At 37.0% G+C, this 13,989-nt stretch overlaps 1 protein-coding gene across 1 annotated transcript in view; it reads left to right on the forward strand.

Annotated features, from left to right (window-relative positions):
* The first annotated feature begins 691 nt into the window (after positions 1-691).
* Positions 692-13,989, forward strand: part of LOC150110067 (copine-8-like) — a 301,155-nt gene continuing 287,857 nt past the window's right edge. The window contains exon 1 of the mRNA XM_090406591.1: positions 692-931. Coding sequence (XP_090262717.1) covers positions 864-931 — 68 coding nt within the window. The 5' untranslated portion in view covers positions 692-863. The remainder of the gene's footprint in view (positions 932-13,989) is intronic.

Raw genomic sequence — 13,989 nt, forward strand, 5'->3', positions numbered from 1 at the left:
ATGATGATGATAATTAATCCAATGGGTTGTTTTATACACTTGCGCAATATGCCCCGTTAACTTCAACTGCTTTTCTACTTTAGAAGAAAAAATCTACTTCTAAAATTCTAAAAACTCCTAAAATTCCGTTAAACGAATCCCTCATGCTCCTCCTGAGCATACTGATAAACAGTTTTTACTATTATATAAATCAAGTGGATATTAATTCCAGCATTATTTCAAAGTCCAATGTAGAAACTATGAAAGTTTTGTACGAAATTTGACCAGAGAGCTTACGGGAATACACTCGCTGGCATTTACGAGTTGACCTAGCGCGGACCTTATAGAAGACATGATCACTTGTCCAAGAGTCCATATATTCGCCTTCTAGTGGTCCATTTTGATACGATTTTACTTGCCTGACAGCTGTTTATAACTGGTTGGTTCTTCTCAGAGACATGGAAGAAACCTGAAGAGAGCAAAATCTCTTGTACAGTACTAAGGAACTCGAAGTGTATTTTATTTTAGTAAATAGTTTTTACAAATATTATGCTCATTTTGGGCGAACGTTGGGCTTAAAGTGCTAACTTAGATGCATTCATCTTCAATAACTTCTAGGTATAAATGATTATTTGCAACTATTGGGAATGGAAGGAAATTAACTATTTTACACGTTTGTGAGGGGCTGTGTACATATCTTTTTTTTTTTTTGTAACATTAAATAAAGGAAAACGCTAGTTTTTGTTTTCCACAGATTTCGTAATCAGGATCGAAGTATACTTCTTAAGAATCCTGTAGTTTGCTCTTAAAAGTAATCGTAAATTGCAGCACCAATTTCATTTCCATGCTATTTTGAAACTTTTATGCAGTTATAAACCTTTAATATGGCAACATTTCAGCCTGGCGTGGCATCTGTACCTGTTACTAAAGTAGAAGTCAGTGTTTCTTGCAGGTAGGCGTGCCATTTTTGAAAATGAGAATAACCCGTATGAACATCTCCGAATGACACCAATTTGCATATAAGTTATTCTACGCTTTTCATATTTGTTATTAAGTGCTACAAATAGGATGTCATATATCGAAGGAGCAAAACCAATACGTTTTATTCAGACGAAAGAAAAAAAAAAATTAATTGCATTAGTTATGTGCAAATATTTAGGTACATTTTGGCAATTAGAATATTATTATTATACAAACACCTCCTGGAGGCAATAGGATGATGCATTCTAACAAAGATAATGTTTATCATACCCTGTTTTAAATTGGTTAAATGTTTGTGCACTCACCACCCCATTTGGCAAAACATTCCACTCACCAGTCATTCTTCATGCAAAAAAAGTCATGCTGAACTCTCTCTCTCTCTTATGCACCATACCTTTATACAACTTCCAAGAATGACCTCTTGTCCCTATACTCTTCCCTCCTTCCACCCTTTGTAAAATATCCTGGGTATCTGGCTGATAAGTACCTGTTAACAATTTGTATGTCTCAATCATATCTCCCTCCTGCTCTTCCTGTTTACCAGAATTTGTATTTGCTCAATCTGTCTTCATAGTCAGTATTCCACAATCCCAATACTGCTTTTGTTATTGGCATCTGAACTTTTTCAGAGTTTGCTTCTCACCTCGAAATACCGGTGAAATTATAATAAAAGAGGAAGAATTAAACTGTGCACATAGGTTTCTTTATGTAGTTTTTGGTATTGAGACCACATTGTAATATAAAGATTTTATTAAAAATAAAAAAGTTAAAACTGAGAGCATAAATCAGGCCTGGCATTCTCACACAGCCACTACTGGCCATCACGTACTCTGACAACAAACAAAAATGTCATATATTGATAATAACTATTTCACAAGAAATTTAAAGAAGCCTCACAGGATCTCTACACAATGCAATAAAAATCAAGGCTTAATTTTGCACCAAGTATAGTCTGCTTTCATAAAAAATTTAACTGCCACGGACCTAGGATATAGCACGTGTGATACTACAGAATGTGATAGCAACAATAGCAATGTTCCAACACGCATATAGTAATGAATATATCATTTGTATTCTGGTTTATCAGTTATTTAGCAGTTGTGAAGTTATAAAAAATATCTATGTGTAATAATCGTTAATAGGCTTTTGTTGTGTAAAACTTTTATGTACCATTACCCCTGATGATGCAAGTCTTATGAACCACGAAACTTGTCGGGGGTTTATTTGTTTATTTTTAATAAACTCTTCATATTACAATGTGGTCTCAATACCGAAAACTACCTACAGAAGAATTAAAGTATTCTAAAGTAAAACTTGAATGATAAGTTATTAGAATTCTCATGGAGGGGAACAAGTATAACAAATGATTATCATAATAAACTTCGATGAGTCCAGAGATTTTGTGGAAGTCAATTCTTCTTGCAGCATATCTTGTAATATTATTATTAATATTGAATATGAACTTGTTCATACCTTTAACATTAAGAAACACATTCAGGCCATATATTCCAAGGTTATCATTTCACTTTCTGCTCTTTCTCTTTATTTCTAACTTAGTTCATAATCCCTTGTGTAATTTCCACCCTTTCCCTTGTTTTACCATTTGAAATATCCATTATCCATTGGATAAGTACATTTCCACAGCTTAACCATCACTATCACATCACTTTTGTCTTCTGTTTATTTTGAATAAATAGAAATATGAAGACTGTTTATTTAAGTTACAAACAGATCCTTCAGATTAGATACTTTTAGTCTCCTCAGCTAATATTTCACACTTCTAAAATCATTTTTGTCAACTTTCTCTACACCTCCAGAGATTTTCCATCCCTTCTAAAACATGGTGACCACAGTAAATATCATGTTATCTGATCAGAGTCTTAGTTTTCCAAGTTTTTTTATCCAAGTTATTTTTATCACTTTTGCAATGTTGTGCTAGTTTGTTTACTAACTTTTAATTTAAAATTATAACATTCCAAATTTGTAATTTTATGTTACAAATTTGGAATGTTATAATAAAAAAAATATATATAAATTAGTCACAAACATAGCCGCATACAGACAAATCCACCCTTCAGAACACATGCAATTTATAGACATAGAATACTAGTTGTAGTGGTGGTGGAGGTGGGTGGTAGATGGCGTTGATGGAGATGATTCGTAGTAGAGATTCGGTGTAGTGGTTGAGACAGTTGTAGGTGTCCTCCCACGATGAGTCTTTGGACTCCTTGGAGGTGTCAGGAATAATAATAATAATAGTAATAAATTATACCATGAAAAAACTTTGTCTCATTTACTTAGTTGGGTTTTGTGCGCCTTTTAATGCTTGATTGTTTTCTTTAAGAAAATTCATGAAATTTTTACTGTTACAATCCATTTAAATTACTAATACTTGTAATCATTGTATTAGTAATTTAATTATTAATTTAATCATTGAGATCTGGTTATAAGCTGTAAGAGATCTGGTTATAAGCTGTGCAAGATCATACAAGTGAGATTAATGCTGTGACATATTTGACAGAGACTTATGCAGGAACAGAGTTGGATGGATTGGAGGTTCTTAGGATATTGCAGAATCTCAATGTAAATACAGCTGTGGGATTAGATGGGATATCAGCTTATGTTTTGCTGGAATGTGCAAGGCCTCTGATTAGGCTGTTAAATTTAAGTCTCAGCTTTGGTAGGTTTTATCCTCTTTCCACTCTTTGGAGCAGAAAGAGGACATCATAATTTCTTTACATAAGGGAGGCTCTAAGACTGCATTAGCAAATTAGAAACTAATCATTATCTCAGGATTGGTGGTAAAATTACTGGAAAAGTTATTCAAAAAGAGAATTCAGGAATGGGTGGATAAGAATGTGATACTCTCTCTGAGGGACAGCATGACTTTGTGAAGGGTTGATCATGCCTTAATAATATATTAAGCTCTTATAATAAAGTGACATCCGAGTTGGAAGCTACATGATGATTCTGCTGGATTTTACAAAGGCATTTGACCAAATACGACATGTAACTGTTATGCAAATTAGAACAAATGGGAATGGATATGATATGACACTGGTTATGTGGATAATAGGGGCAGATATCAAAAAGTGGTATACAGAGTAGCAGAATCCAGGCAAAAGCTGATGACTAGTGGTGTGCTGCAAGGTTCAATTCTAGTGCCACTACTGTTTAATTTTTACATAATGTACTCCAGGAAATAGATGACACTAGAGATTTAGAGTTGGTGGTTGTAGACAGAGAGTTCAATTTAAAGGGTATATTGTAAAGGGGTAGCTCATAAGATTTACTTGGCTATTGAAGAACAAACTGACAAGTAGGGATTACTGTGATCAAGTTTGGTTTCCTAGGTTTATTGAGGATGAGGAAGTGGTGAAGAGGATTTAGAGGCAAGCAACCAAGATGGTGAGTGGTCTGTGGAACATTTCCAATTAGAATAGATTGAGGATGTGTGGACTGCAGAAGTTAGTTGATAGGTGAAAAAGAGGGGGTGTGATAGAAACATGTAAGTTACTTAAAGGGTTTTCTAGGATTGATGCAGGGGAAATGTTTTCAGCACTTCGCCTAGAGGGGCAGAACAAGGGTCATCTTGAAAGTTGAATAAAAGTAATAGGGATATGAGGAGTAGATTTTACACTTGGAGAGCTGTAATTGAATGGAATAGATTGTCAGAGTCAGTTGTTAGTGTTCATTATTAAAACTATGGAAACAACTACAATAAACCAAAATAATCACTTGATGTTTTGACCTTTATAACAAGGTCATCATCTGGAATATACACATAAGGTTGGTCAATTGGTAGAGCCTCTGCTACTAATGGCTCACGAAAAAGTTAAGCAAGTTTGAGTGTGGTTAGTAGTTGGAAGGGGTTCAATCATTTGATGTTGTTGGCACATTCTCCCTTAATGAGTCTTTGGACTCCCTGGAGGTGTCACATAATAATAATAATAATAATAATAATAATAATTTATACAAGGAAAAAACAAGCTATATTTCAATCCACATGGTATGCTAAAGTTGCAGTAATTTGATCAACCGTTACTTACAACTACTGGCCTGATCTCTGGTGAAAAAATGCTACTTTTTTTAGTAGCATAAAAAATTGTTTTCATAAATTTTAATAATGAATGGTAATCACCATGTGACCTTGAAGGAAAGGATTCAGTTATTAGTGCTTTGCTTGTTAATGGGTTCAAGGAGATGTATGATACAGTGTGTAGATAGTGTGGGCCTTCTGTGATGAGTCTTCAGATTCCATGGAGGTGCCTGTACAATAATAATAAAAATAATCATAAAGAATCTGCATGAGATTCTTTATGTGGACTTTTCCAATTGTTTTCCAATTACGATTTCTTCCCTTAGCCTTAATTCCCCTTTGAATGATCAGTCACAAAAGGGTTTCAAGTAATTAATATGATCAATTGTTAATTCCTTGGATGTTATTATCAACTCTCATTCATGTCACTTTAAAAAGACTATCATGAAGTTGTTGCTCCAAATATTTACTGCTAGTTCTATTATTAGCTTTCATTCTTCCACATTAAAATCCACCATTAATTGAGGTATTTTAATGTGGTTTGGTTAACTGATGACCTGCTCTCTCAGCATCTCACTCCAAATGCTACCATGGTCTGTATTTACTTTGCATCTTTTCTACAGGTACTGTTCCAATGACCTGGCACTGGTCATCGAGCCTGCTTAAAATTTTCATTTTTCACTTCCACCTGGCAAAGTTACTTGACTTCTCAATTCTTTGTGATTTGAGATTTGGACTGCAAAGGCTAAAAATTTGATAGGTGATGCTTGCACACACACGAGATTATTGTCCATGGGGACATTTCATTAGCAGTTTCCAGAAAATAGATAGATAGAGAACAGGATGAGGAGAATCAGGTTTGGGTTTTTTTGCTGTTGGATTATAATAAAGATGTAGAGCTGCTGCTGCTCATGAAAAGTGAAATACTGACCAGTGCCAGGTCATTGGAACAGCACCTGTAGAAAAAAAAATGCAAAGCAAATGCAGACTATGCAGTAGTATTTGGAGTGAGATGCTGAGAGAGCAGGTCATCAGTTAACCAAACCACATTAAAATACCTTAATTAATGGTGGATTTTAATGTGGGAGAATGAAAGCTAATAATAGAACTAGCAGTAAATATTTGGAGCAACAACTTCATGATAGTCTTTTTAAAGTGACATGAATGAGATTTGATAATAACATCCAAGAAATTAGCAATTGATCATATTAATTACTTGAAACCCTTTTGTGACTGATCATTCAAAGGGGAATTAAGGCTAAGGGAAGAAATCGTAATTGAAAAACAATTGGAAAAGTCCACATAAAGAATCTCTTGTTATGATGAGAATGAAACTCACATCTTTTTCAGGAATACAGAGCAGTTCTTGAGGCTGAAAAGCCATTAGAAACCAGAAATGTGTAAAAACAGCTCAAATATATGACATTCAAACTAGAACTACTGAAATATAGATAAAATAGATAGAAAAGTTTTACAGTGGCTACACTGCATAATTCAGAAGGTTGAGTCGAAATTAATGGAGTAGAGCTCTCATATTCCCTTCCATAGAAAGGGATATAAAACAGTATGAGAATTACAGAGAAATTTCCCTGCTGAGTGTTCCAGGTGAGATTTATGCAACTGTACTTGAGAAGATGCTAACAGAAATTCGGCGAGAAATCCTAGGGATGAACAATCGGGGTTCATGCTGGATATAGTTGTCAGGATCAGATTTTTATTTCAGAACAAATAGTTGAAAAATTATGTCATATTACAAGGATCTGCACTTTAATTTTATTTAGAAAAAGCAAATGACAAGATGCTCAGAGAAAAGCTTTTCAAATGATACAATTATATGTGGTCAGTGGAACACAATGAGCAATATGTGCTGTATATTTAAGTTGTTAATCAGCAGTTAGAATTAAAGGCAATGCAGAAAGATGAGATTCTTTGATGGAAATTCAGGTGTAACACAAGGGTGCACACTATGTTCCACTCTTATTCATCATCTGCATGGATTTCTTTGTGAAAGTGGCATTAAACCTGGTATCATAATCAGAGATATCAAACTTAACTTTTTACTTTATGCAAATAATGTTATATTTCTAATGAAATTCAGTGCAATTCTCCTGAATTCTTTAAGTAAATTTAAATAACTGCTGGAACAAATTTGGTAAGAAAATAAACAATATGAAGACAAAAACTATGAAAACAGGTGGGAACATGTAAAACTAGAGTTTTTCATTGGAAAATCTATCTTCTGGTTCCCATCTGCCATACGGCCGCGGGAGGGTAGCTAAATGCTACCATTCTAGGGAGAGATGATTATGAGCAAGGTGGTTTCCCGTTGCCTTCCTTGCCGTAAGTATTTATGACTGTAACCTGTGTGTTCACGGGGCCGGTTTGCCTGCTTGCGGGATGAAAAACCCCAGATAAACTGGCAGAAAAAACCCTGCTGCCCACGCCCAAGACCGGCTAACTTGGCTATGGCTGAGGAAGATCCGTAAGCTCCTCACGTCGTGGACGGGAATCGAACCAAGGACACTCCTTCCCCAGGCATATGGTTGTGAAGCGCAAAGCCACTAGGCTAACCGCGCGGACTAAGAAAGATAAATGAGAGTGAAAGTGAGAAGAATGATAGTGAAAGTTGGACGTATGTTGGACTGAAAGTACGGAAACAAAGAAGGATGAATGAGAGGGAAAGTGAGAAGAGGGGGTCGAGAGTTAGAAAGTTAGAAAGATTTAATGATAGAGAGAATGTGTCGCGAGGTTCGGAAGGTGAATTGGATTGGATGAGGCAAGAAATGAAATGGATGCGGAATGAAATTAAGAGAATTCAGGTCAAAACTATTAAAATAAATCATGATGGCATGAAAGAGTTAACGAAAGATGAGCGAGTGGCGTTGTATGGCGACTCCATTATTAAAGGTGTGCTAGAGGATAAAATGCACAAGGTATGTTTTCCAGGCAGTAAAATGAGTAGAGTGATTGAGGCATTGAATATGAGGCGGGAGCGAGCAAAAGGGTTAATTGTATTAATTGGTACAAATGATTTTAGAGAGAACAAAGAGCATGTCAAATTGAATGTTAGGAGACTACTTGGAAAGATAAAAGAGAATAGTGTGACAGGAAAGGTGGTCAGTGTGTTGCCCAGGTATGATTGTAGTGAAATGAGGCAGAGAGCAAGGATTATGAATGATATTCTGGCTGAAATGTGTGAGATGGGAGTACAGTTTGTTAATGTGTGGAATGAGTTTGAGGGACGAAGTGAGCTGTATGGGAGCGATGGACTGCATTTGAGTGGTTATGATGTGAGTCGCTTGGAGAGACTGCTGCTGGAAGGTAGAGGAGTGAATAGAGAGAATGGATGAGATCGAGAGGGGAGTGATGTGGAAGAGCAGGAGAGTAAGACAGGAGAGATTGAAGAAGTGGAAATGAATGGGGAAGTGAGTGGTATGAGTATAGAAAATGAGAGAATGGGTGTGCAAGAGGAGCAGGGAAACGGGGAGGCTCAGGGTGGACAGGGGTACACAGCATGAGAAAGGTGGATGCTCCAAGAGGAGGTGAGAGCATGTGTAGGCAGGAAAGTAATGGGATGACCAGGGATCAAGAGGAAACAGATGTTATTTCAAAGGGTTCTAAAATGAAGAGGCAGAAAGGGAAATGGCCCCAGTCCAGCATGGAGAGATCACATCGAGTGAATGGTATCAGTGGAACTAGCTGTAGATCCAAAAATGAGTTGTTGTGTTTGTATACCAATGCTAGAAGTATAAGAAACAAGGCGGATGAAATGGTTGCACTAATTGTGTCTGTGCACCCAGAGATTGTTGGAATAAGTGAGACATGGTTAGATGAGGACGACATCCTGACAGGAATAGATGTGGAAAGGTATGATGTGTTTCGTGAGGATAGAAGGGATAAAAAGGGAGGGGGAGTGCTATTGATGATAGAGAAAGAGTTATGTCCATACAAGGTAGAGATGCAAGAGGGGAAATAGGGCCAGTGGTTTTGAGGCAGTATGGTGTGAGATAGAGGTGAATAGAATCAAATACTTGGTTGGATGTTGTTATAGACCTGGTAATGTGGATGGTGGTGATAGTGAAATGTATAGTCAAATTATCCAAGCAAATAAGAAAAGGGTGATCATTATGGGTGATTTTAATTATGGCAATATAGACTGGAATGAAGAGATAGTGACCGGAAGTAAAGAAAATGAGTTTCTTGAGTTTTTGAGGGATAACTACCTCAGACAGTATGTAACAGAGGGCACACGAGGATTAAGGGTCTTGGATTTGGTCATCTCATCGGAAGATGTAATTATAAATGAGGTGTCAAATCATCCACCAATTGGTGAAAGTGACCATGAGGTGATTACCTGGGTGGTTGCCAGCAGTGCAAGGACCCAGGTAATCACCTCATGTGAAAAAAGGGTATATGTGGAACTACAAGGGGGGGTGATTATGAAGAGCTCAGGAGACAGCCTGCAGATGTAGCATGGAATGAGGAGTTAGCTGGAAAAGAGATCAATGCAGCTTGGGGGATTTTCAAAAACTATTTAGTAGATGCAATGTCTAAATGTATACCACGGGTGTGAGATGGATGAATAAAGCGATTAAGCATGCAATACAGAAAAAAAGGGCATTGTGGAGGCAGCATAAGAGAAGTGGAAGTAACCAATTTCATGAGGTCTACAAAGACCAGGCAAGGAGGGTGACTTGGTTGGTGAGAGAAGCTAAAGAGAGGTATGAACAGCAGTTAGCTAATGAAGCCAAAAAGAATCCTAGGGAGTTCTTTCGATATGTAGACAGCAAAAGAAAGAATGATTATGCAAGGATGACATTGATTGGAGGAAATAGTATAAAGACAGCTGTTGCAGAATGTGTGGTGGAGATACTTAATGAGCAGTTCATAAAGATCTTTCAATCTTGTGAATGTGACTTCATGGAGAGATTAAGAGCAGTCGATAATGGGGAGGAGAGACTGACTGTAAGTGAGCAAGAGGTGTTTGGGGGAGTTGAGTAAACTAGATGTAAATAAGGCTGCGGGACTTGATAATATATCACCGCGTATTCTGAAGGAGTGTGCCAGAGAGTTGACACCTGCCTTGACATATTTTTTTAATACGAGTCTTGCACTTGGTCAAGTTCCTAAAGAGTGGAAGGAAGGCAAGATTGTGCCACTTCATAAAGGAGGTGATCGAACTCAAGCATCAAACTATAGGCCTATCTGTGTGACAGGTGTTGTGGTTAAGTTGTTGGAGAAGCTTGTGAGAACTAGGATCCAGAGTTGGGTTGACAACAATGGTATAATCTTTGATGGACAGCATGGATTTGCTAAAGGGAGGTCATGTTTTAGTAATCTACTTACTTATTACAATAAAGTGACTGCTTCCTTGGACAGAGGAGAAGGATACACAGTAATATACTTGGATTTTGCAAAAGCTTTTGATAGAGTACCTCATGATAAGTTGATAGTCAAACTAGAGCAGATGGGGTTGGATATTAGATTAGTGCATTGGATTGGAGACTGGCTATCTGATAGGTATCAACAAGTTGTGTATGGGGGTGCGATATCCAGGAAAAGGAAAGTCACTAGTGGAGTGCCTCAGGGGTCTGTTTTAGGGCCATTACTATTTAACTTGTATATTAATGATATTGACGAAGATTTGGATGGAGATATTCAGTTGTTTGCAGATGATGCAAAGTTGGGATGAACCATAAAGAGTAGTGAAGATGTTGTGGCCTTGCAAGAAGACTTGAATAAATTGAGTGATTGGGCAAGCAAATGGGGATGTGAGTTCAATGTTGCAAAATGTAAGGTTTTAAAATTTGGAAAACAAAGATGGGATGCAGAATTTATGCTTGGTGAGAATATATTGTTGGAAGTAGAGGAAATAAGAGATCTGGGGGTGATAATGGATAAGGATCTAAAATTTAGGGGACACATCGCCAAAATTGTGAAGACTTCTGGGAATGATGCGGAGGACACTGACGTGTAGAAGTAGGGAGATACTTGTTCCATTGTATAAGGCTTTGATTAGGCCACACATGGACTATTGTGCCCAGATTTGGTCACCGGGTTTTCAGAAGGATGAAGAGATGTTGGAAAGTGTCCAAAGGCGACTAACTAAGGTAGTTTCTGATCTCTGGAATGTTGAGTATGAGGAAAGATTGAAAAGATGTAATTTCCAGAGTCTCGTGGAGAAAAGGAAGAGGGGAGATATGATAGAGACCTACAAGTTGGTAAGGAGTTGTTATAGGATCAATGGTGGAGAAGTTCTACAGAGAATAGTGGGAGAACCAGAGGTCATCCCTGGAAACTGTATAAAGAGGGTGTGAGGAAGGGAGTGAGAGGCAGGTTTTTTTCGTGCAGAGTTGTGAGTGATTGGAATGCCTTGCCTGAGAGTGTGGTGTCTGCAAGGAGTTTGAATGTGTTTAAGACACGGTATGATGAGATGTGTGTGAGATAAAAGGATCTCCTAGATGAGTCTTTCACTCCATGAGGTCTTGTTTAATAATAATCATAATAATTTGAGAGTTTAGTTAGAAATAAAACAGTTGACCAAAGTTTGGAGACCACAGATATATAAGAGTTCTGTGAAAACTTATGGGAAACAGATAGCTGATCTGGTTAAGGTTGCATGTTCAAATCCCACCATGTTGTTTATGATTGTTTTTAGGTGGGAGGTTTCATTGTCTGCTGCAAGACTGTTACCCACTTTTGAAGGCTTGTTTGATCTCTAGAGTAAGGGTTCTGGACTGTGTAAAAATAAATAATAGGAAAAATCGATTAAAAAAAATCTTTAACCTACCCATGATACAGACCATACTATAGATTTAGAACCTCTTGTAAGTGGGAGACATGAAAAATAATAATGGCATCAGTGGCAGAATTATATGAAAAATGAAGATATTAGTAAGAATTTGACATTGTTAGCATTCAGGGATGTGTGTGAGATATCTAGTGTGATGTTGCATGATTTTCATACAGATTGGACGAAGAGTGGTTAGCAAGACGGGTTTGATGACAGAGAAAAGACACAAAGGAAGATGGAGTTCTAAAGGGTTCATGAATGCAGAAGTTCTATAGAACATACAAATATAAGATCTGACATTGTTAGTATGCTGATAAGTGACACACTAATTTGGATTAAAATTGTTGGCAGGTGATTATTAATATTTTAAACTTAATTCTCTACATCTCTTGAGGATACAATACATATCAGTGTTTGATAATGATAATAGAATCAGAGATGTTCAGAGAAATTCACTTTGAATTCAGAATGTCTTCCTCGAGTGAATCCTGTAATTATGGAAAGATTCTTGCATTTAGTGCAGGGGATTGTCTTATAGTAGTTTTGGGATTCAGCTGTTACCTGTGACTTGTTGAATCTAACTAGTAGAAGGTACTTAATTGAAGTCAACTAGTTTATGACTAAACAAACACATGTAACCACAGTAATAAGTTTTAATAAGTAAATATTTCATCCTAAGCATCATAGGACATCATCAACACAGTTAATTCAAACAATACTAGGAATAACGCACAGTTAGGGCTCATGATTACAATGGAATCACAATATGCGTGCAGTAGCAGCAGCATCATTATCATCATCAAATTTCTGCCATGTACCCTCAAGGGGTGTACAGGATATGATAGTATTATGGAAAAAAAATTATATCATTACTAACTTTCTATCTACAATTTTCCTCCAAATCAGTCTGCTACTTGTTAAGACTTCAACATTATCAGATCTTATATTTCTGTCATCTAAGGCACTTTGTACCGTATCAATCCACCTATATCTTGGTCTTCCTCTGGGTTGTTTTGCTGCCAACCTGGCAGAGAACACTTGTTTTGCCAATCTTTCTTCGCCCATTCTGTTTAAGTGACCATACCACCTGAGATTAGCTCTGCTAACGCATTCCTGGATGCTGATAATGTCAAGTTCTTTCCTAATATCCTCGTTTTTAATATGATATTGCCATTGATGCCATCTGTTCATGTCTCTAATCTTTCTCAGGACTCTCATATCTGCAGTCTCTAGTCTTTGGTCAAGTGTTTTACTTCTGACCCAGCTCTCAGAATCCAGAAGTTAAAACTGGTTTGAACACTGTCTTGTATACAGCTAATTTAGTGTTCTGACTAATTTCTCTCTTATTCCATATGAATTTATTCAGTTGACTTCCCACCATACCAGCTTTGCTGATTCTGTTGTCTATTTCTATATTTAATTTACCATCTTCACTAAAAATCGTGCCTAAGTAGTTGAAATGTTTTACTTGAATAAATTTCTAATTTCTAAATTTCTAATAAAAGGGTGGCTGCTGGACAGATATAAAAAATTGGTATATGGAGGGGCAGAAACGAGACAAAAACAGGTGACTAGTGGTGTGCTACAATGGTCAGTGCTGGGACCATTGCTGTTTATTTTGTACATAAAGGATATAGGAAATAACCTGAAAAGAAATATTCAGTTGTTTGCCGATGATGCAAAATTAGGTAGAGTAATTGTTAATCAAGGATTTAAATTGTCCTGATGCAGAGGCATTCAGGACAATTTAAATAGATTGTTGGTATGGGTAAAAGTTAATGAGTGTCAGTTTAATGTCGAGAAATGTAAAGTTATGCACTTTGGGATAAGTAGATTAGAAGCCGTTTATCACATGGATGGCACTGTACTCCAGGAAATAGATGAAACTAGAGATTTAGGGGTGGTGGTGGTAGACAGAGTTAAAGTTTAGAGGACACATTGCTAAGGTAGCACATAAGATTACTTGGCTAGTAAAGAACACATTAACAAGTAGAGATAAGGAAGTTGTAATTCCTTCTCTTTAAAATTCCTTGATACCCCCATATCTGGATTACTGTGCTCAAGTCTGGTTCTCTGGATTTCTTGGGGATGTGGAAGTGGTGGAGAGGATTCAGAGGAGAGACCAAGGTAGTGAGTGGCCTGTGGAATGTGCCCTATGAGGATAGATTGAAAGTGTATGGATTGCAAAAGTTGGTTG

The sequence above is a fragment of the Typopeltis vanoorti genome, chromosome 1, assembly GCF_054136105.1.
Source record: "Typopeltis vanoorti isolate ZY-2024b chromosome 1, IOZ_Tvanoo_1.0, whole genome shotgun sequence".
NCBI lineage: Eukaryota > Metazoa > Arthropoda > Arachnida > Uropygi > Thelyphonidae > Typopeltis > Typopeltis vanoorti.